The 22,956-nt window shown below is 56.4% G+C and overlaps 2 protein-coding genes and 1 long non-coding RNA gene across 5 annotated transcripts in view; 1 reads left to right on the top strand and 2 right to left on the bottom strand.

Moving 5' to 3' along the window:
- LOC136384968 (uncharacterized) overlaps positions 1 to 22,956 on the top strand; it is a 215,005-nt gene that overhangs the window by 68,822 nt on the left and 123,227 nt on the right. The gene's annotated exons all lie outside the window — the stretch shown is intronic.
- On the bottom strand, positions 2,486 to 10,734 carry HMX2 (H6 family homeobox 2). Of its 3 annotated transcripts, none has more exons than XM_066355147.1 (3): positions 10,603 to 10,734; positions 4,490 to 4,758; positions 2,486 to 3,508 (listed from the first exon to the last, which is right to left on the bottom strand). In XM_066355147.1, exons 2-3 carry the CDS (start codon positions 4,755 to 4,757, stop codon positions 3,030 to 3,032), a joined length of 747 nt encoding a protein of 248 aa, XP_066211244.1. In that variant the 5' UTR covers position 4,758; positions 10,603 to 10,734; the 3' UTR covers positions 2,486 to 3,029. The 3 variants fall into 3 exon arrangements, with proteins under 3 accessions (XP_066211244.1, XP_066211242.1, XP_066211243.1); XM_066355145.1 differs by having other exon boundaries at positions 2,486 to 3,583; XM_066355146.1 differs by lacking the exon at positions 10,603 to 10,734 and adding an exon at positions 10,191 to 10,249 and having other exon boundaries at positions 2,486 to 3,583.
- On the bottom strand, positions 14,298 to 17,058 carry HMX3 (H6 family homeobox 3). The gene is made up of 2 exons (XM_066355099.1): positions 16,618 to 17,058; positions 14,298 to 15,974 (listed from the first exon to the last, which is right to left on the bottom strand). Exons 1-2 carry the CDS (start codon positions 17,021 to 17,023, stop codon positions 15,301 to 15,303), a joined length of 1,080 nt encoding a protein of 359 aa, XP_066211196.1. The 5' UTR covers positions 17,024 to 17,058; the 3' UTR covers positions 14,298 to 15,300.

Below are 22,956 nucleotides of genomic sequence, written 5' to 3' on the forward strand. Positions count from 1 at the left end.
AGTTTAAAGTGTTTTACTTTCATTACACGTTAATAGAGAAAAAAGCTTGGTCTTTAATGCAATCACAAACGCTGACTCGGGTGCACATCTTTTTCTAATTCTTGGCACAATAAATGCCCCCACAACCACCCTTCTCCCCACTATATTGATAACATCACCGCTAAAAGGTCAGATTCTTGCTCCTCCTTCTCATCAGTCCTCAAAGAGGGTTCTCTATCTCTTCTCTTTCAGTAAGTTAATGGCTAGGTTAAGAATTTTAAAATGCAGTGCCTTGCCTCCATTCCAAGTTTGGCTAAATAATTTTATCTCCAAATAATTTTATTTGGTTTCCTCTCCCCATTGCTTATTTAATTCTATTAGTGTTTTTGAGATTCCGAGCATGAATTATCCACTAATAAAATCTGAGTGTATTTCATTATCCAATGTGTGTATGATTCAGGTCTTTCTGGGCATGCAGTTGTAATCAGACTCGATTTGAGTTTTAAGAAACGTCTATCTTTTAAATCCAGTTTAGAACCTGAAAGGAGGCCAATGATTTTGCTGATTATTCAAATGAATTGATAGTCTTGAGACAGGAAATCTAGCCACGATGAAGTCTTGAACAACATTTTACATCTTAGCGCAAAGTCATGTGTGTTTATGCTTAGTCACCTGTAAGAGACAGGAATTTCTAGAACCTTATTACAGTGTTGGATCCCTTTGACTGCTAATTTCTGGATTAGTGAAATGAGGAACATGGTATGATAAACTAAAATCTTAAAGGCAAGATTTTGCCGTTAAGTAACTACAGTGGCTAGAGGAAGCCACTTTCTGTAAGAGAAGTCTAAGGAGGATACAGTGAACCAACAATTTTAAAACTATTATCTCTTGGGGGGAAAAAAACCTACATACTTGTTGAAATTCAGACAAAAATGATATGCATGAAATATTCCTATACAAGTAGTTCCTTGAAAACAATTTGGTTATTTCTGCATGGAATATTCAAATAGCAACTTTAGAGGAAAAGAAGACATTAAAGTGAGTCATCTGGAGAAAGAGAAGGTCCTTGAATTAAAATATGTGTATCAAATAGATCAGAAGAGAATGGATCTACCATCACTTTTGTTTTCTCTCTCTGAATATCAAATAGTAGGGCCCAGTAAATATTTATTGAATTGAATTCACTTGGAATGAAATAAATGCAACTGAACTAACTTAGCAGTGGAGTGTGTTCTTGGATCACACCCTTTGGATGTCACCTCGAAATAAATTGTGATTTTTATAAAATCACAATTTATATATATATATCATCAAAACAGACAAGAGGCCAGGCATTTTAGACAGAATATTGTGGGTAACTCAGACGGTTTACAAATATCATGTACTCTTTCACAATATGCAGACTATGTCCATGCTTCCTGGCTCAAAGAGGCAAGTCTATCACATAAACGTTCCCCTTCTAGAGATAAGATCGGGCCTGCGCACTGTGGCTCCCAGCACCTTTGCACCCGCTAAGCGGGAGCCCCAGGGACGGAGGACAGAGGAGGAGGACCCTGGGGCTCATCCCACGTGACACCAAACCACAGGCCTCCCCTAAACGCAGGCATCCTTTTCTGGTGTTTTACAAGGAACAGGTGGCTGCGATCTAACATTGCTAGACAAGGATTTGCGTGATACTCGCGCAAGGTTATTCCCTGGGTGCCGCGCGAACCGCAGGTGTTGGGGAGCAGAAGTCCGTGTGTGCGCGAGCCTCGCACCAAGCTTTCATTCAGTGCGAGCGACCATGTGCTTGCCGGTGAGCCGGCCATTTAGTTACGTACAATACAAACTATAAACAACACCAACAGCAAGTGTGGGAGAGGCTCCTTCGCCTCCCGCGCTTTCTTTGCTTGGTCTTTCGCCTCAGATCCCTCCTCGGCCGAAGTGCCACCTTTCCGCTCCCAGTTCCCACGCCGCGCGGAACGCACAGCTGCGACGCCGGCCGGGAACTGTGCCCGGCTGCAAGCCTACAACGCTAGGCTGGGGAAGAGCAAAATGGGCTCTCCACCTGGTCCAGGAAGCGCCGCCCCACCTGCCCTACGCACCCGGGAGAGGAAGCGAGTGTCACAGGTTGAGCCAAGTCGCATGACGCCCTGCTGCGGCCAACCCCGAGAAGATCCGGGTGCCGGGAAGATGCTCGCTCCGGAGAGGCATCCGCTTCAGCAGTGAGACTTGCCTCCCAGCTTCTGTCCCTCTCGGTGCGGGTTCCGGGACTGGATAGGCCCGGGGGCTCCTCAGACAGTTGCGGGACTGAGCATTAGGGAGAGGTCAGGGGTGCGCTCCAGCCCACACACTGCCCGAGTCAGCATCCAACCTTGCATCCCTGACCCCGGCGCTCCCCCCACGTGGGGCAAGCTAGCCCTCTTCCAACACACACCCACCAGCCCCTCCACCCCCAAACGAGAAAACCTTCCACGTGTCTGCACGCCTGGCAATTAATGCCACCAAAGTTAGCAACGATGCTTTAAATGTTTTATTTATTTTTTCTTTAAAAATATTTACAGATCTGAAATCTCCCCCTTTCATTCCCAGCCATCCTCGGGACGAAGGAAACAAAGAGGCGTTGAGATCATTGTCCAAGGCCACCAAGGACTGGCGTGGACGACGGTGTGTGCGTGTAATATATACAAGTGTATAGAAGGGCAGTGGGGAGAAGAGTGTACCTCGTTGTGTTGGTGTTTGCCTTTTTTTCCTGCCAATCAACGCCGACGAGGCCAAAACTCCCTTTCCTACCACCCGAGGACATCCCTTACAAAATGGTTTTCAAAGCATACTGGTTTGTTTTGGGTAGAAAGCAGAAGATCTGGTTTGAGGAATGCCGTTAAGTACCCGAAACAATCAAAACAAAAAGTAGGGCAGAGGCCATAAATAAGAGATAATGAATACACATGGTGTATTTCTTAATATTTCTGGCAACGTGCCGCCGTGCTCCGGAGCCGGGGAGGGCGCAGCGCGTGCCAGGCTTACGGGCAGCGGCAGTCACGCAGGGCGGCGCTAGGCCGGCGCTCCGCTCAGTAATCAAGCTTGTTGTAGAGGTTGTAGAGAGGTAAGGCCGAGAGATTGCTGCCCGGGTAGTAGAGTGGCGTGGGGAAGGCGAGGGAGCGCGGCACTGGCACGCGCAGGAGCGAGCTGTCCCGGAACACCAGCGGCATTCCCACCAGAGTCTGCGCCGACGCGTGCGCCATGTTGGCCGCCTCCAGCTCAGCCGAGAGCTGCCGCTTCCACTTGTTGCGACGGTTCTGGAACCAAGTCTTGACCTGGGTCTCGGTGAGCTGCAGGCTGGAGGCGAGGCAGGCGCGCTCCGAGCTGCTCAAGTAGCGCTTCATGTCGAAGGTGGACTCGAGCTGGTACACCTGGCTGCGCGAGAAGACCGTGCGCGTCTTCTTCTTGGCGGCGCCCGCCTGCCGCTCCGCGCCGCTGTCCCGCGGCCGCTCGGACCCCGGCGACGGCGATCCCGCGGGCAGGAGCCTCTCTTTCTCTTCCTTAAAGTCTGGATGCGAAGGAGAAAGGAAAGGCGTGTGTTGCGAGCTCGCAGGCCCTGCGCCTCCGCTACCCTTGGGGGTACCTGGGGAGTGAGAACAGACAGACAAGGAGGCCATGGAGTTGGGGAGCCTCGGGGAGCCCCAGCTCTGGCCCGGACCAGGGGCTGGCGAGCTGCCGCAGCCTTGGTCCCATCTTCTTTGGTCCCAAACCCTTCCCTCTCGCTGGAACCCAAAGCCCAGCACCCCGGGTGTTCTTTAAAGCAACAGAGAGAGATCCAGCTAGTCTGGGTCTCTGTGCCCCCATTTTCATGAAAGGACAAGTGGCAACACAGGAGGAGGCCTAGAGGGGAAACATCAGCATTATTTTAAAGGTGATTCTGCCTTTTAATGACCGAGCTGGAAGAGTTCCGCGAGCCTTATAGGGTGGCGTCATTCCCCATGCCGTCCGTTCGGAAGTCAGACTAACACTAGGCTCCCCTTCGTCAGATGTTGTAAAAGGGAAACATCTCTGAAAGGCACCATTGTCAATCATCTTGGAGGGCTAATCATTCCGAGAAGAAGGAGGAGGAGGAGAGAGGGAGAGACAAAGAGAGACAGAGACAGAGAGAGTGCGCGCGCGCTGAAAGAAATTGCGGTAGAGACAAACGGACTGCTCAGACCCGACGTTCAGACCTCGTGTTGGGAAAGTATCAGCTGTGCTTAGGGGGTATTGAGAGCAGCCCGTGTGTGCGGCCAGCTCCGTGCCCTGCCCGCTAGGTTACACTCTCCCTCCAGCCCAACCTTCCCGCGCCAAGCAAGGCTCGTGCTCCGGGTCTCCTCCCGAGCAGCCGCAGGGCCGAGGAGGCAGCACCGCGCACTCGTTTCCTCCCCTCGAACCCGGAACCAGGGCGGCTCCGGCTCTGGCCAGCGAGAGCCCGACGCAAGAGCCCCGGCGCAGCTGCCCCCCGTAGAGCTCGCCTGCAGCTGCCTGGGCGGCTTGCGATCCTTACCCAGGCAAGGGAAGGGGATGGGGGGGTGGTGCTTGGGGCCTGGCTCCTTGGGGCCGCGCGGGTCTGGGCAGAAGCAGGCGGGTGTCTTCCAGCCGTCGTCCGGCTCCTCCTCCTCCGAGGACACCGACAGGCTGCGCTTCCTGGCGGGCCAGCCGGCCGACTCCCGCGGCGCCTCCGAGGGGCCCCCGCCCAGGATGGACTGGATGCTGAAGCTGGAGACGCCGCTGGCTGCAGGACAGCGCTTGCCTGCGTCTTCCTTGCTGCCCATCCTGGATTCATAAGAAATCGGAGGAAACCAAGAACTCCCTTTAGAGATGATCTGAGTGGAAGGTGGTGCGGGCGGGCAGGCGGTAGGGAGGGGCGGGGAGGGGACTCAGGGGGAGGGGACGGCGAAACTGGCAAGGCGTCCCCTCCACGCAGGGGACACGCGGGCACGGGACGGCTGCGCAGGGGTCCTTGCCCGCCGGGCTCTGGGTGCGCCGGTCCGGCCCCAGCGCCAATGCCCCTTCTTTGCCCGCCAGCTTTCGGGGTCTCCGGCTGCGCGGAGGTGGCGCGGCCTCATTTGCATAGAGGTTACCGGGAGGTGGCCAATCGCAGCGCCGCCGAGCGGCCCGGAAATTTTCAAAAAGCCTAGACCCGGCAAGCGGCTCCCTTGCACCCAGGAGCGCGCAGAGCGCCGGGCGAGCACCTGCCGTGTCCAACCGGGAAAAGCCGGGGCCGAAAGCAGCATAGATTCCAGCCCAGGTTCCTGGCCTCTACTGCGCTCTGACCGTTCGGGCCTCAACTCCCTCGAGGGACAGCGACTGTTCCGGGCTCCAAGCTGGAGTGGCCGCCGGACTCTTCCCTCAGGCGACAGGTCCTCATGCCCTTGGAAGAGCTAGCGCTGGGAGATCCAAGACTCCCCCAGACTCCCACCTCTTCTTGTCTGGGAGAGCTAGCGGGGCTGGGCGCCCCCAGACCAGCGAGCCCCGCGGAGGAGAGGGCTGGAGGGGTGGGGGGAGCGTGAGAGCATGCGCCTTGAAACTGTTGCTATTCCCGAGAGCCTGGCTCTGCCGCCAGGAGCAGACCATTTCCACCCTTCCTCGCCTACAGACCCCACCGCGGCATGATCATGAACGTAGGTGGGGCTGGGAGTGGGGTGCCCTAGATCTTGTTTTAAGAGATCCTGGTTCAAGTCCCAGCACCACCATTTACACGCCGCGTGAACTTGGACAGTTCCGGCCCCGATCCGAGCTTCATTGCCCTCATACACGAAGTGAACTCTAGCACCCCGCCTCCTATTTTGAGGATCGCCTTTAAGTAGAAATGGAGAAGCCCCCGAAAGCCTAGAAGCACCAGGAGCTCATAGTAGGTACTCCGCTGACCTTTGTTGAAGAGGCCACGCCACCCTCCTGCTCCATACGTGATTTCACGGCTGTTGTTTCCCGCCCCACCCCTTGGCAGATACTGGCGAACACCTAAATGGCTGCAGAAACAGAAACACTTAGCGCCGGGAGAAGAGGGATTCGGGTTAAGAGTTGAGGGGAGGGGACTTAGCTTTAGAGTTGGGCAAAATCCATTCACATCTCGACCGGGTGACTCTGAACAGGAGTCACCTCCTGTTACTACTTCAACTTTCTGAACCTCGGTCGCCTCATTCCTAAAACTGGGGGAAGCAATGTCCTCCTCGCAGAAGCCATGTGAAGTCAGTGTCCTCCTAGCCGCGCAAGCAGCACCCGCTCAACGAACCTGCTTCCCTCCCTTGTCCGCACAGCCCCCTCTGAGCCCTGGCTCTCGACTCTAACTCCCAGACCAGCTGCTACTGGATCTGGAATCACCCCTGCGGAGGTGAAACGACTGGGTGCATAGTTGTCTATACTAGCCGGGAGGAAACGAAGGTAAGGCGAGGCCCCACGGCGCTCAGGCAACCCCAGCTCTTGGGTCTGTGGCCTCCGATCAGTCCAGCAAAGAGCCGAGCCCCGCCTGTTCCCCACACGAGCAGCCAAGGGTGAGAGGAGACTGGAATCAGTCCCCACCGACGCCCAGAGGCGGCACCATGACGGTGCAGTTCCCTCCTCGCCCGCGCCGCGCCCAGGTTATTGAGTAGAGCGCTTATAATATCATTAGCCGCCGTGAGTTAGCGACTGCAGCCCTGCCGGGGGCAGAACCTCTCCCTACTTAACTCCACGAAGGCTCGTTAATGGGCTAATTGATTAGGAGTTGGCGGCGCAGCCGGGGCAGGGGCAGGCGAGGGAGCCAGGGCCAGGGGCTTTGCGCCACGGCCGGGAGGCCAGCGAGGGGCAGGTGCCGGCCTCCGCCACTGCATTAACCTCTTCAGGTCTCGGCGGCGGGGTCGAGACACATTACAAATGGTCAGCTTTAATCATGGTGTCAGCTCATTAACCCGGAAGGACCTGGCGCTGAAATACAATCTGTGTGTCCTCCTCTGCACCGCCACAGCACGGGCCACATGGCAGCCGCTCTCACGCTCCGGTCTGGTTGAGGGGTACAGGGGAGGTCCCTGCACCCACCTGCAGCCTCCCCGCCTTACCAGCACAAGCAGCCTAACTGAGCACCGTCTTCCGGCCTGGCCAAGGCAGCCACCCGGGAAACTGAGCAACCGACTGGGGAAACCCGCCACCACTGGGGAAGAGAAGGATTAGGGGAGAGGAGTTGGTTGGACCCTTCTGGGCTGGTACATACTCGGTGCCGGCAACCAGGGATATGAGGGGAACATCCCATTATTTAATCCTCACAGCAAACCTGTGGTGCAGATCCCTGACCCCAATGTAAAGGTGGGGAAACTGAGGTTTAAAAAAAAGTGACTAGGCAAAGCAGAGTAACCAGTACTGAAGTTCACGGTTGTTCCACTGTCAACACCATGCCCTAGGGAAGGGCCCAGAGGCAGGGAAGGCATTGGCGTGGAGTTTAGGGAAGGGCTGTGTAGAAGACTGAGGGAGGAGCCTCCCCTCAGGACGAGGGGGCGCTCTGTGGGCGGGGTCAAGGGCCCACGGGGTTGGCCTCTCACAGGGCAGGCACCGTGCCAGACCGAGGCCGGACCTTGGGGTGGGATTTGGAGAAGCAGCTCCCAAACCTGAGAGCGGGAGGGACTTGGGGACTGACCCTTGGAGCCTGACTTGAGGACTCTAAGCTAGGAAACAACCAGCCTAGAAGCCCCACACCCTACACACACACACACACACACACACACACACACACACACACACACCCCGCCCCAGGCTAGTTTCAAAGTCAAAGGAGCCATCTGCCCTCTTACTGGCCTGCTCGCCTCTCCCACACTCACTGACAGTCTGGTCTACACAGCGGCACAGAGGAGCGCCACAACCGACTAGCGTGCGCACCCGCCCGCCCCTAAACCAGGGAAGTGCTGGCGGGCGCGGGACAGAGGCGGGGAGACCCTGCCGGGGACCGGAAAGCCTGCGGGCTCTGCAGCCCCACGGACGCTACCCGCCTCTTCTGCTCGCCTCAACTGGTCACTGAAGGGTCTCCCGCCCCTCCTGCACTGAAGAGTAGTCACACTACAGGGGCTGGGGGACCAAAACACGGTCTTCCCGTCATCCCTTTGGGCATCCTAGGGTCCCCAAGACTTCACCGAGAACGCAAAGGCCCAGACGTCCTTTCGTGGGCCCAGCGCAGCTGCAAAACACACTCCCAGGAGCCCTGCGCTCCAGGAAGCACCTCCCCCAGACAGACACCGGGTCTCCCTGCCCTGGGGTCTGGCTCTCCCTCAACTCCGCACCACCTCCGACCCCACCCTCCCGTCTCGGAGAGCCCCGCCCCTCCCTCCTCCGTTGGGATTAACAGCCTCCATTCTGGACTGTGGCCCCTCCTCTTTTGGGGGATGGGATGGGATGCCTCCACCCCACCCCCACCCCCTGGGAATCAGGCATAACCGGGGTCCAAGAAATGATAAACTTTCTGAGACTGAAAGGACGCTTAAAGTTTAGGTCTGGAGATTATACCACTGCTCAATATTAAAGCGGCCCAGAGCAAACTTGCCGAGGAGGCTAATAAAAATTGATCTCCTCTGCTCTGCAGCAGTTGGGAAATAGGCTGGCTGAGCCGGTAATAGTGGAAGAAGGCTCTCTCCGAAATGACAGATGAAGTCATAAACAAGTTTGATCTTGGAATCAAGCTTCGATAAATATTAAACACAGTCTGACCCCCCCCCTTTACGCCAGTGGATTATGATATATGGCGCGTCCAAACTTTAAAATAAGGAAATACCAGAGAAAATGATCTCAATAAATTTTCTAAGTATAAACGTTGATTATGTTTCGATTTTCATTCAAGGGCCTCTGCTGTTCGTTCTTTGGTGCAAATGACATCTCACAATAGGCTTTTGGGGAAAAGGGCTCCCTATTTGAAAAAGAGAGCCCCAGAGGTGTACAATTTATGTAATCTGCGGCTGGAAAATGAATTGTGTAATTTATTGTAAAACAGAAAGTCGTGAAGATTGGATCAGCATAGCCGAGTCCTGACACCCCACCCCCACCCCACATCCATCAAGTTCCAATTAACAGCCTAACCAGAGAGCTTTAATGGGTTTCCAATCTAGTGGCCTGATAGACTCATCAATTCCTCTGGGAGAAATTAAGAAAATCGACCGCCCCTTGGCGACGCAGTGTCATTCCTTTCTGCAACTATATGTCAAATTAAAAACACAATTAAAATTTAAACTGTTTCAATCAAAGGGTGCCCTGCAACCTATGTTTCACTTAATAGAACTTTGATGAAAATCTGATGCGTGCACTCCATCACCAAGGGGGGGCGAGGGCAAAGAGGGAGCTCGGGGGAGAAGGGGATTCTTTCTATTCCTTTAAGACACTAGCTTGGGCGAGGCACACCAGGTGAGCCCACCTCGCCGCTCCTGGCTCAGTGACGGGCACACGTTCTCTGGAAGCTCTCCCACTCGCTGGCTGTACGACTCGCCCCCAGCTCTTTTTTCTCACCATCCACTGCAACCAGAAAGGATCTTCTAGGAACCCCAGCGACCCAGATTTGGGACAGTTTCACCCCAGAGACGCGGCGTCAGTAGCAGCTGTCCAGCAAGAGACCTGGGCAGCACCACCGGTGTGCACCGCTGGGGTTCTGGGAGGAGGCAGCTGCCTCCGCTGTCCGCGTCTCGCGTCTGGGAACAGCCCCGACCAAGGAGTGAAGTTATTCGGCGTCCTGTAGGCAGAGGGACGGGAAGAAGGTCCCAGGCGGAGAACTGGACCCCAGGGGGGCTACGGCCCTGCGGCAGGCAGTCTGAGAGGCGGTTCCCAGAAGCTGCCGCTCCGCCGGACAAGGCTTCAGGGCGCTTCCTCAGGAAAGGCACGCCCCGGACCAGCGCGCCCCCGGTCTCAACTCAAGACCCGGGTCCGAGGCACCCGGCAGGGCTCCAAAGTACAGTCAGCCTCGTTCTCTTCGAGGCCCTTGCCTTTCTTCCGCCACCGAGACAACCCACAACCTCTTGGAGGTGAAAGGGTCGACATCTGGCCCGCGCACCCAGACCCGCACGCTTCCAGATGTGCGCACAGATCGCTAGTACCCAAAAGCCTGGGAGGGTCTGCAGGCAGAGAGGGGGCGGGAAGCCGGAGGAGGAGCCGCTTGGATTGCTCCTGCTGGGCCTCCAGGAGTTTGTGCCCAGCCCCGCGGTGTCCCCTGGGGCTACCCACCTGCGTTTTGGACCCCAAACGGGGATTTCTATAGGACTCACGGTTCTTGCACCCTGACCTCGTCGGGGTGGCCCAGTAAAAGAGGTATTTTCCTAGCGCCTCTGTGGAGTCGACGTTTGGATCGCTATGGGAAATGCCCCCCTGCATAGGTCAGTGGGCCTCGGGGCGTGGACAACCTCAAGAGGTGGAGCAAAATGGAGTCTTCGAGGCAGACAGGGGCCCTGCCTGGCAAAGTCTGCGGCCTTCTAGGACCTCCCGAGGGAAGTTCAGGCGCCCAGTGCGCACAGAGAGGCGGAAGCAGAAGCATGGTCCGGCCGGGGCAGCCCAACAAGGGGCGACCTCTCTGAAGCTGCGCACCTCTTTGGGCCTCCATCGTTCTGACCCCACCCCCAGCGCCCAGACCCTAGGAGGCCCACCAGGCATCCTGCAGAAGAGAAAGCAAACCCCACCGACCTTCTTGCCTCCTCTTTCCCCAGCTGTACCCTCCAGCGTGCGCTCTGGGAGCCAGGAGAGGAGAGTGTTCCGGGCTTCTCGCGCCTGGCCTCGGGCTCTGGCGTGTCCGGAGCTGGCCAAGGGAACGTCCCGGCTCAGAATAAGCACCCAGTGGCGGGTGGGGGGGTGCAGTTTATATCTGTCTTGCTGTTGTTTGATGTACACACACTTGCTCTATTTACTACCAAATAAAAGAAATACATCTGTGTTGCCAACAGAAACAGCGCGCTGGCTCCGCGGTCTCCCAGGGCCCAGAGGCGCTCTCTAGTGCTCAGAGCCCAGAGCCTGCACTGTGGGGCCCCTAGCTCCCAGTGAGGCCCAGGCCTACACGAGTATGCTGGTCCCTGGTGGTGTGTTGGCCGGTTCCCCTCCTTTGTCCCAGGTGGCTTGTGAAGAGGGAGCAAGAGGCAGCCCTGCAGAAGGGTTTCAGGCTGGGAGCAGGAGAGGCAGGAGCGCCACCTTGCTCCCCCTCAATCTTTCCCGTAAGGTTTTACCCAGCCGCCAGAGTAACCTCCAGCCACGAGTGCCTGAAAGTGGGTGCCTGACAGCGTGTGGCTGTGATGCTGAAAAACGTGGGTGGGAGTACTGGGAGCCCCTCAGTACGGAGTCTGCTAGGAAATCTAACTAAATGTGTGTGTTGTGGTGAATGTAGCCTACGTGCTGTCTGTATGTGTCTGAGTGGTGCAGAAAGCATTTAGCTGGGAAGCTGATGTCATTTGCACTGACTTTTAGAGTAACTGGGGGTGCAAATAGGGAAGGGTGTGAAGTTAGGGTAGGAGGAGAGGAGGCTGGGCTCCCATCTGAAGGGAGGGAAGAGAAAAGGATAAAGTCAGGAATGTTAGTTCAGTGCCCTAGGGTAGGGGACACGGACTGCCCTGGCTTCCCATGATGGAACACGTTGGAGGAACTGGGTAGAGGCACCCTCACTGCCTCAGATGAACACCCCCATCCCGTTGAGTGGTTTTAACAGCACCCCGCAATCCCTTGCAGAGGCAGCAAGGAGGGAATGTTCTCTATGAGGGAAGATGACCCCAGCCAGCTGCCCAGATGTGACCATTCCACCAACCACTTTCTTGGCCTCTCCTGACAGGAAGGCACCAACGACCCGCAGTCAAGCCTGGGTGCCTCCTGTGTGGAGTGGTTTGGCACCCCGCGGCCCCGCAGCCTGGCACAGGAAGGCACCAAAGACCTGCAGTCCAGCCTGGGTGCCTCCTGTGTGGAGCGGCTTGGCACCCCGCGGCCCCGCAGCCTGGCACAGGAAGGCACCAATGACCTGCAGTCCAGCCTGGGTGCCTCCTGTGTGGAGCGGCTTGGCACCCCGCGGCCCCGCAGCCTGGCACAGGAAGGCACCAACGACCTGCAGTCAAGCCTGGGTGCCTCCTGTGTGGGGCGGCTTGGCACCCCGCGGTCCCGCAGCCTGGCACAGGAAGGCACCAAAGACCCGCAGTCCAGCCTGGGTGCCTCCTGTGTGGGGCGGCTTGGCACCCACGGTCCCGCAGCCTGGCACAGCCCCTTCCTCTTGCACTGGAGAAAACGCCACGACCCCACCAGACAGAAAGGAAGGAGTTTGCGGCCTGGGACAGCTTCTCGGCTCACGCAGCATCGTTGCCACCCTCCTCCCCTGGGGCATGCACCCCTGGCTCCTGGGAGAGCCGCGCCTGCCCACTGGGGGAGTCGGGCGCCTCTTTAGGAGGGAAAAGGAGGCCTCAGGGAGCAGGACAAAGTGTGTGAAGAACCAGTTATTTCTCGACTTTGTAAAGACTGGGTCAGTCAAGAACCGTTTTCCAGAATCCAAACACAAATAAAATATTTTCTTGGCATTTGATAACATCGTGTTCTGGCTGTAAAATCTAAGAACGTGTTTGCTATTGCAACATTATTTTTAATGAGCTGTTATTGGCAGTCCCGCAGTTAGTATTGCCAACAGTAAAAGGCATCGCTGTGTTTGCAGGTAACACAATGAAGAACATATTTTGACCCCGAATTTCTGTTTATTTTTCATTTACGACACATGCCCTCGTTTTTATTCCAAACCAGAGGGAAATAAAGGGAGATCTATCTTCACTGAGGTCCAGGCTAAAATTTTGCCATAAATACTGATGCCAGTTTATTTGGGGGCAGTTTCCCAGCAAAAGGAAACAATACTGGACGTTTCAGTCATAACAGAATCAATTGTGTCGATTGGGTTTGAGGAACCGAGCAGAGCGCTGGGAGAGCGTGCAGGCGCTCCCCAGTGGGCGCGCCCTGCGGTGTGCTCTCCGCAGTCTTCGCGCTCTCCGGGTTCTTCATCTCCCCCTTCTGGTTCCCCGCCTTCCAACGCGCCCCTCCAGGAGTTGGGCATGCAGCCCCTGTGCTCAAAGGCAGGCTGGCGAGGGGCGCCCGACCACCTTCTTCAGCCCAGCGGATCCGTGCTTCCCAGCGGCCCCCAGCGCTGCGCCTCCGCAGGCGCCCGCCACGAACGCGATGGCTCTGCGTCCAGCAGGCGCGTGGGAACACCTAGCGTGGCGCTTCCGGGCAGCGGCGGAGACCGGACCCCGGGGGAGGCTGCCCGTGAGATGCTGGACGCAGGTTGGCAAAAATGGGCCGAGCGAGGAGGAGACAGGCCCTTTCCGTTGTCGCTGCGCACGCAGGCGGCTTCTGTTCTCTGGCATTGGACACGCCGGGCCCGCGCCCACACCCGAGCCGCCCAGGAGCCCTGCTCCTCAAGGACTGAGGAGGCCGCGCCTGTCCCTGGGGCTGCTCGGCCCCCCGGATCTGTCCTCTCCCGGCCGGCCTCTCCCCGGCCTCGGACTTCGAGATCCGACCCGCCTGGGGCCGCAGCTAAACTCTGAATTCACTTCCCCCTCCCCGCACCGCCAGAGCCCGCCACGCTCCAGGCCCGCTGCGGGGTGGCCGGGGCCGGCCTGCCCCGGGGAGGTCGCGACTCGCGGAGGAGCCGAGTTCGGGGTCCGCACTGAGCTCAGCCCTGCGTTAGGGAACAGCCGCTGCCTGAGCTCCGGCCGCCGCTGGGCTCAGTTTCCAGCCTAGATAAGCCTAGGTCCCTGCCCCGGCCGCCCTCATTTCTCCCCACTCGCAAGGCATTTCAAGCCGAGTGAGACACGGGAGAGAGCAGCAGTGGTCGCGAACAAAGGCGCCTTTGTCTCGGCCGCTCCCGGGTGAGGAGGACGCGCATCCCGCCGGCCGCGCCAGCCCGAGGCCGCCGGGAGCCGGCAGGAAAGGGTTCCAGAGACACCTGCTCGCCCAGAACCGTTCAGTTACACACGCCGGCAACACAAAACGCTTCGCTTTTCTTTTTAATTCAGTTTCACCACAACATTAAGTGTAACAATATTTTGTTGCTTTTTCTTGTTTTCTTTTTCTTAAAAAGGGAGTGAACCCGGGAAAAGATGGAGAGATGTTGGGAGGGGGCGACAGGGGCGAACTATTGCAGAACAACAGGTGTGGTTGACGGAAAACAGACTGAGTGGCGGGGCAAGAAGCCCTGTGGAGTTGAGGGTGAACTTTACAAGAAATCTGTACATTTATCAAATAAGTTAAAATTCTCCTAAATTGATTGTCCTTCACTTAAAGCGCTCCAGTATCCTGTCTCACTCCTTTGAGCATTGCTACCTATCCTGTTTCCTTCCCCCCCCCCACCCCGCCCCGCCTTTCTCCTTAAATTTCTCTTCCTAAACGAATGATCGGGATTATACAGTGGAAACATCTGCTTTTGTCAGTGGAGGAAGAACAGGGCTCCCAGGAAGTTTTGTACAATATTGCACAGGTCAAAAGTACAACAGTTACTGCCGAACAAAAACGTAGAGGGAGAGGGTGAAAGACACAGAGGTTTTTGTTTCTTAAATATTGAAATCACTCTCTCAAGACAGGGGGCAAAGGAATGATAGTAATATAAATAAGTTACCAACAAATGAAATTCCAAAAATAAATGCCACTAATAAATAATACCACTCACACCGGGCCAGATGTGGAGCTGTCTCAATGATCAGAAGTCTGAGTTTTGGCTCTCTTGTCTTTTCCCTTTAAACACTTAGAGAATTCTTCCATCACAAAGCAGGACAGATGAAGAGGTCAAATGGGACAGACCTCTGCCAGAGAGAAGAGCGGCCCAATCAGGGTTCTTGGAAGAGGCTGCTCAGATTGTGAAAATCGGGGAAGATAACTGATTGGGGGTGGAGAGGAGGAACCACACCCAGCAACCCTGAAATAAAAGTACTGCAATGTGAATTCTCTCTCTGAAAACAGTTCTATAGAAACTGAATGAACTAGCGCGGTTCAGGTTTTTTCCACTTACTTTCCTTCTATAAAAGTAAAACCAAAAGGCTACAGCGCAATGCAAATATGAGAGAGGGGTTGCCCATATTCCAAAAGCTTTGAGCCGAAATATTTGACCCGGGAATTGTATCTTTTTCCTGCTCTTTTAATATAAACCAAAACCAAAAGTAAGAGGGGAAGCGCCTCAAATCCATTAGGGGTGAATTGCACGAAAATGCATTGCGAATACTTACAAAACGCTACCGATTGGGGGAGGGGAGGCCGGGGCAGCGCGCTGACGCCCGGTTCCCGAAGGCCGCTGGACGTCTCGGCGCCCTCGGCCCGGCCCAGTCTCCTCCGGGGTCTGGGAAGGAGGCCGGGCACTCCCTCCATCTCCCCTCTCGGGCCTCAGACGGGCCGTAGCAGCGGCACCGACGAGACCACCGGGTGCGAGTAGTAGACCGGATGCGGAAAGGTGAGCAGCGGCTGGCTGACGGGCACCGGGGCCCCAGCGGCCGCGGCCGCCGCGCCTTCCGCCGCCGAGTTCTCGTGGTAGAGGATGGGCACCCGCACGATGCGCTGCGCCGCCGCGTGGCTCAGGTTGGCCGCCTCCAGCTCGGCCGCCAGCTGCCGCTTCCACTTGTTGCGGCGGTTCTGGAACCAGATCTTGACCTGGGTCTCGGTGAGGTGCAGCGACGCAGCCAGGCCGGCGCGCTCCGAGCTGCTCAGGTAGCGCTTCATGTCGAAGGTGGACTCGAGCTGGAAGACCTGGCTGCGCGAGAAGACCGTGCGCGTCTTCTTCTTGCGGCACGCGGGCTTCTTCTCGGGGCTGTCGGCGCCCTTCTTCCAGTCCTCGGAGCCCGGCGCGGCCGCCGCCGCTCCCACACTCGCCCCGGCCGCACCAGGTGCTGCCTCCCCCTCCTTCTTTCCTTCCTCCGAGTCGCTCTCCTCTAGAATGATCTCATCTGGGCTCTTGGAGTCCAGCTCCTTGTGGTCAGGGTCGGCCTTGAGCAGCGGCTCCGGGGAGTCGCGGTCGGTGCCAGAGGCGGGGGAGGAGTCTCGCAGGAGGGTCTTCTCCGACGCTGGAGAGAGACAGACAGACGGATGCACACGCACGCACGCACACCCGCACACCCACCCTCACCCCAGGCAGCGAGGCCCGCGCCCGGGGGCCGCAGGCTCCATCAGTGCCACCTCCGGATCCCAGGCCTCGAGGCCTCATCATCTGCTCCGGCCTCCACCTGCCCGGCTGAGCCAGAAGAGGGGCACGATGCCCTGGGGTCCTTTTCCTCCTGAGGACAGGCGACAGAGCCCAGGACGGTGGCAGAGCGACCACTTCCTCCCTCCCCCCTCCCGGCATCCCCATCAGGGGCCCAAGGAGAGAGTGGACTGGTAGACTCTAGTTTGGGCCCGCCCGTGTCACTCTCTTCCTCCAGGCCAAGTCCCCCGTCCCAGCCTCCAGAAGCCTCCCCATTCATACCCGATGCCAGTTTCCCCGGGAAGCGCAGTGCCCGGGCTCTAACTCCACTTTTCTCACCAAGTGGGATTGGATTCTCGGGCAGTGCAACCGAGCGAGCGGCTGGGAGTGGAAGCCAGGGGCCAGAAGTTGGTCAAACAGCCGGGTGGAGGGTGCGGGTATCCCAGGGCTGTGGTGGGAGGCAGCCAGGGGCAGGAATGGGACAGGCGCGCGAGAAGGACAACCAAAGTTCAAAGAGCGGTAGGTACCTTCAGGTCGCGGGAGGTGGCCACCGGCGGGGGTCAGGGTGTAGGGGTACCACCAGGCCGGGGAGCGCTCCAGGTAGTGCGCGGGCAAGGCAAACCTCTGCGCCGGGATCTCAAAGCGGGGGAAAGCCAGGTCGCCCACCTGCGAGAGCGCGAAGCCTGCGGCACCCTCCAGGGCCCCCTTGGCCGCAGCGGCAGCGGCTGCGGCGGCGGCAGCGGCAGCAGCGGCCGAGGCCGGAGCGAAGATCGTCCGTGGGGGCGGCTGCGGCTTAGGGGGCGGCCGGTGGTGGTCTCCGTTGAGCAGGTTCTTGATGGAGAACGGGGACTCCTTGGGTGCGGGAGGTGGGGGTGGCGGTGGCGGGGGCTGCGCGCTAGCTGTGCCGGGGGCATCCGGCCCGGGCTCCGGCATGGTCCCCTCTCCTCCGGGTCCCCGCGAGGGAGAGCGCCGGACAGGCGGGCGGCCGGGCGGGCAAGCGGGCGGCCGGAAATCAGACCATAAACGGAACTCAACTATGGGGCGCAAAGTCGAGGGCCGCCCTGGGCGCAGATACAGCGGTGGGAGGGCGGGGTGAGGACCGGCTGGGGCGGGCTCGCATGGGGAGGAGTGCGGAGGGGCGGGGAGCAGCCCAGCAGCCGCACTGAGGGAGCGGAGCGGCCCGGCGGCGGCTACAGCTCCCACGGAGGAGGCGGCAAGAGCAGTCCCAGGCTTGGGGCTGCGTCAATCCGGCGCCGGATGCTAATGATGAAATAAAAATGTCATCCAAGTTAAATGCGGGGAGTATACGGCGATTGGGCGCGTACAATGGCAAATGGGATTAGGCAGGCGAAGGCACAGCCGCTCCCGGGGCCCCGCGGCCGCCTCCACCACAGCCCCTCCTTGCCTAACCTAGGATTTTGGCGCTTTGGCTTCGGGCTATGAGAGCCCGCCTGTTATTGGCTTTATATAGTCCAATTAGGCAGCAAATGAGGACAAGCCTATTAGCACAAAAGGATATTGGCTCCCGCTAAAGAGGCACTCTGAGCGCTCCGGCGCGCGCAGGAGGCGATCGAGGGACTCAGAGCTGGCGGCGCCCCCCAGCCGGGAGCGCACTGACAGCCACCCGGCCCGGAGCCTGTGCCTGTCACCCCCTCCACCCCCACTCTCCTCCGCTCAGAGACCGGCATCCAGCCGCCTGGCTTGCGGGAGGGGGAAGGGGCGGGCCCGGCCCGCCCGGGTCACCTCGGGGTTATCCGTGATAGCAGCTGCTGCTCGCCCGCCCCCAGGGGCTTGGCAGGGGCGGCCACCCCCACGCAGATGGAAAGCAATGCAGCGCAAGCCCTGAAGGCAAGACGCAACCTCTGGCCCCCAGCGAACTCAGCACTTACCTACCCTTTGGGGTCCGGCTGCCTCAACATTTCCCCTAATGCTTGTTAAAGGCGCAGCAACCAAGACTTGGTTTCCCAACGCACCGTCACTAGTCGATAGGAAGGGAATCGGGGTGTAAGTCCTTGCACTGCATCAGCGGGCTCAGGAATCCTCGTGGCCTTGGCCTTTGGCCCTGAGAAACCGAAGGGTGAGCCTTTCCTGGTAGCAAGAGTGAGTGCGCATCTCTACTCACTCGAGTGTGCGCGCAGAATGGGCTGATGCCCGCGCGTCACTTTAGTGAAACGGCTGGGCCAGTGGCGTCCAGGCACCGACGGCTACTCTCAGCTACTCTAGGAAGGGTGCTCTTCTCCGACCACTGAGGCCCAAAGCTTGATGATCAGCTAGGATCCCGAGGCCCTGAAAACAGCACTTTCTCCCCGGAAGTCTCGCCGGCTGACGTTTGGAACGTCAGCTTTAGTAGGGGCAAAGAGATCCGAAGAAAAAACGGCTTACATTCCACGGCTGTGGCCCTGCCAGGGGCACCTGCAGTGTGTCCCAACGGCCTCCAAATCCCTAGAGAAAGAACCTGCTGGACCTCTGAGGGACAGCTGGGCAGACATTCACTCGACACCATTGGCTTTAAAAACAACTCCTCAGGTTGCACAACAACTCCGTAAGGCAGGCATTTAAAGCTCTAGATTTAAGCATCACATAATCAGAATTGCTTATGGGGGTCCCTTCCCTAGAAACAGCTCCCTAGTCAGAGAAAGGTGGCAAACTGGCCATCACTCTGCACCAGCTACTGTGATCTTCAGTACATCTGAAATCTTTTTGTAGTCCCTTCGCCTGCCCATCGCCTTCTTTTTCGTTAGATAGAGCCCTCACCTAACTCAAGGCCGCCCTGCATTGGTAGATGCGACTGCTCTGGTTCCCTAGTTGAGAAGTGGGTATGTTTTATTTTCTGATCCGGGGCTTCAGACCTCCCCCATCAAATCTCGATGGGCACATTTAATGCTTCTTTCGGCAAACATTCATCTACCGCAGTGAACCATATTTTTGCGTTGGGAACCTGGAAGCATTGTAAATGGTGCTTCCATAAACAATTATTATTCTCATTATTATTACTCTCTTGAGTTTGTACAGGGCTTTACTGTAACGCAAAACGCTAAACAGTGATCTGAGTTGGAACCAATCACAGCCCTGAGGCTCAAGCAGGGAGGGTCTTATACTCGGGTTTAATAGATGGAAACGGGCTTCTGGAGAAGAGGAGACTGGGCCAAGGTCACCCAACCGGCGCTGGAAACCCAGCAGTCATTTTCTTCCCAACTGCAAAAATAACTCGATTGGCGTAGGTCTACGCAGGTTGGGTGGATACCGCCTGCACCCGCACGCCACACGGCGAGGCATGTGGTAGAGAGGCTCCTGCACGAGTGTGTGTGGTGTTGCGCCAGCTCTCCGGTCCCAGGGGGATGTGTGCAAAACTTTTCCAAAGTTCTGACGTGTGGAAGCCGCCTTTAAAATTAGATGAATAGAAAGGCTCATCTCCCGGGAAAAGGAAGCGCCTGGCAGAGTTTGTGCTGGAGAAGTGGGCTCTGGGATGTTGGAAACTCGCAACTCGGGGATTAGAAGGGGTCCCGGCTGGCGAGAGGTGGGTCTGGGACAGCCACCATGAGGCGCACCCTGAGGCTCCACTACCTGAGCCTCACTCTCCGGTCTTCCCAAGTTTTTCCGGGGGCTGCTGAAGTGCTGGTGTGTGTGTGTGTGTGTGTGTGTGTGTGTGTGTGTGTGTGTGTGCGCGCGCGCGCGCGCGCGCATTTTGACCACAGAGAGGAATTGCTCAGGTGTCGGCACCCCGAACAGTCCCCTAAGTTTCAGGGATGCTGTGCTTGAACATCCGAGGGCACAGAGTAAATCTTTCTTTTCTACTGCTTGAATGAAGTTTGTGCGTACGGACCCGGGCACAAACGTGACTCCACTGTTCCTCTAGCGAGGGGTGTTGCCTCTGTTTACTCGCGTCCACTCCATTCAAAGTCAGGCAAACAGCGCCCTCTAAGGGAAGTCCTCTAAACCAAACCTGCTAGCTCGGCGGGAAAAACCGGTCTCCGCACGCAATGTGTTTAAAAGCCATCGGGGTCTCACCCTTACCGACCTTGGCTAGAGAACAAAAGCATTTTCCCCCCTCTGGATTCCGGGAGAGGCAGAGTGAAACTGCCTGCAGATCTGTGCTGATCTCTATAGAAAGTGGTCTCGCCTGCTTCTCACCCTCATCCCCTCTTTTCCTGCCCCTATTTTAGGGCCCATTTAATGTTCCTGCTGGTAACGGATCTGTACCACCAACTGAGGTGCCCATCTTGACCGCAGGCTAAATGTGAGCTCTGTGGAAGACGCTGGGCGAAAGAGCTGTCTTATTCGTCTTCCCAGGACGACTCAGGGCACAGTAGGCCAACCAGTGGTGCTCAGTAACCCCTGGTGTTAATGCGTGAGTGAATGAAAAAAGGAGCAGATTCCCAATTCCCATTGCAGGGGACTTGCCTAGTTGATTAGGTTCCTTCAGATAGCCTGATCATACCCAAAAATAATCTTTAAAAAGTTTAATGAGAACCTGAGATTTTATTTTTTTTGAGAGAGAGAGAGAGAGAGAGAGAGATAAGAAACATTAACTAGTAGTTGTGTCATTCACTGATTGCTTCTCATTGTGCCTTGACCAGGGCCTCCAGCTGAGCCAGTGACCCCTTGCTCAAGCTAGCGACCTTTGGATCATCCCACAATCAAGCCCATGACCTGGCACTCAAGCCCGTGACCCCACACTCAAGCTGGTGAACCCACGCTCAAGCCAGAGACCTCTGGGTTTTGAACCTGGGACCTCAGCATCCCAGGTCGATGTTCTATCCACTGTACCACCACCAGTCAAATGAACCTGAGATCTTTTTTTTTAATTTTTATTTTTTAACAGAGACAGAGAGAGTCAGAGAGAGGGATAGACAGGGACAGACAGACAGGAACAGAGAGACGAGAAGCATCAATCATTAGTTTTTCGTTGCGCATTGCGACACCTTAGTTGTTCATTGATTGCTTTTTCATATGTGCCTTGATCACGGGTCTTCAGTGGACCGAGTAACCCCTTGCTTGAGCCAGCGACCTTGGGTCCAAGCTGGTGAGCTTTTTCTCAAACCAGATGAGCCTGTGCTCAAGCTGGAGACCTCAGGGTCTCAAACCTGGGTTCTCCGCATCCCAGTCCAACACTCTATCCACTGCGCCACCGCCTGGTCAGGTGAACCTGAGATCTTTTGATGACACATTTCACCAAAGGGAGAGGAACCCCAGCAACCAGACCACTAGGTGGCTTTTCACAGGCTGATCCCAGGTGATAGGCCCTGCAGCAGTGTCTGCACTGCTCTCTAGTAAAACAAGGAACCCAGAGGGCAGAGGGGCCCCAGAGAATACTGGTGATTAACACCCAACTTTTAAACAAAAGAGTGAGGTCTGGCATAGGAGTGCTTAGAATGGCTGTCTCACACCTCTCACCCCGTGACCAGAACACCGTGCACATACACATATGTACAAGTTAGTAAGTAGTGAGTTTCCCAGGGGAGAACTTTTTCATATTCTCTGAAGCTTCCCCTACTTCCCTCCATGGGGTCCTTCTTGGAATAGCTCCCTGAATAGCCCAAGCGCTTCCCCAAGGAGTGGGAGGGACTGTGTAGGCTTTGGGTGAAGGCTGCAAAGCTCCTGGGCACGGAGGCTCCCCACCGTAACCTCGCCAGAGTCTGCACTGGTCCTGATGGGCACTTAACCTGCTGGGTCTGTAGGCAGAATAGACAAAAGCCTTGGAAGTGTGATCCTGGGGAAACGGCCCCAGGCTGCCTGTGCTCTGGACCTCTTTATAGAAAGTTCTCTCCTATCTGTTCTAGTGCTGCCAGGAAGGCTGCCAAAGACCCCTCCGTTCCTTTGGCTAATGACTATGACTCGGAGAAAATGCACAGCCCTCAGACATGGGTCAGAGCCATCCTGTTCTTGATCACATATGCATCCTAAGTCACATACAATGTCCTTAGAGTGGCTGAACGTCTAACCCATTCCTGAGAGCAGAAAATTATATGGAGAGGTGATATCAGCGAACAGTCACAGAGTCTTCATTATAGCCAGGCACTGTAATCTGGCGAGGCAGGTACTATTACCTTTTCTATTTGACAGATAAGCAAACTGAGCCACAGAGACATTGTCCCCAATGACAAAGGGGACAGAGTACTAAACACATTTAGCCTCAGAGGGTTGTTACAAGGACAGTGCGGGCATACAGTAAGTGCTATGTAAGTGCTGGCTCTTGATGTTCTTTATTCACTTTTCAGGACGAGCCCAGAATGGGCCAGAAATCCATTCTTGCAGGGTTTCTCCGAGAAACCTAGTGCACCTTACAAGGGAGGCACTGGTGCCTTGGACTGGCTCCAGTGCCACCGGGGGGGCCTTAATTGGTGATCAAGGCATGAGCTAGCCCTCCCACATGCTCCACTTCTCTTGTTTTCTGAAAAAAAAAAATCCCCAAACCAAGAGTCTCTCCCTGCAGTTATTCACAGAATGCCTTCCATCTACAGTACAGCGTTCTTGTTAGGGGAAAACAAGTGTAGATTTTGGCATTTTGCTCCACTGAATCTTTTTTAAAAAATATTTTACTTATGTATTTATTTATGTATTTATTTTGAGAGAGAGACAGACAGACAGGAAGGAAGAGAGACAAGAAGCATCCATCTGTTAATGTGGTACTTTTTTTAGTTGTTCATGGATTGCTTATCATAGGTGCCTTGACTGGGGGGTTCCAGATGAGCCAGTGACCCCTTGCTCAAGCCAGTGACCTTTGGGATCAAGCCAAAGATCATGGGGTCATTTTGATGATCCCACACTCAAGCCAGTGACCCTGTGCTCAAGCTGGGTGAGCCTGAACTCAAGCAGGTGACCTCAGGGTTTCGAACCTGGGTGTCCCAGGTTGACACTCTATCCAC

Source organism: Saccopteryx leptura, chromosome 13, assembly GCF_036850995.1.
Source record: "Saccopteryx leptura isolate mSacLep1 chromosome 13, mSacLep1_pri_phased_curated, whole genome shotgun sequence".
In the NCBI taxonomy this organism is placed as follows: domain Eukaryota; kingdom Metazoa; phylum Chordata; class Mammalia; order Chiroptera; family Emballonuridae; genus Saccopteryx; species Saccopteryx leptura.

What these genes read in the sequence shown, in the direction of transcription:
- HMX2 (XM_066355145.1), bottom strand. Translation starts at nt 4,757, where the DNA reads ATGGGCAGCAAGGAAGACGCAGGCAAGCGCTGTCCTGCAGCCAGCGGC. An exon ending in CATCCCCTTCCCTTGCCTGG is followed by an intron (nt 3,584 to 4,489) that starts GTAAGGATCGCA and finishes CTCACTCCCCAG; the next exon opens with GTACCCCCAAGGGTAGCGGA.
- HMX3 (XM_066355099.1), bottom strand. Translation starts at nt 17,023, where the DNA reads ATGCCGGAGCCCGGGCCGGATGCCCCCGGCACAGCTAGCGCGCAGCCC. An exon ending in CCACCTCCCGCGACCTGAAG is followed by an intron (nt 15,975 to 16,617) that starts GTACCTACCGCT and finishes GTCTCTCTCCAG; the next exon opens with CGTCGGAGAAGACCCTCCTG.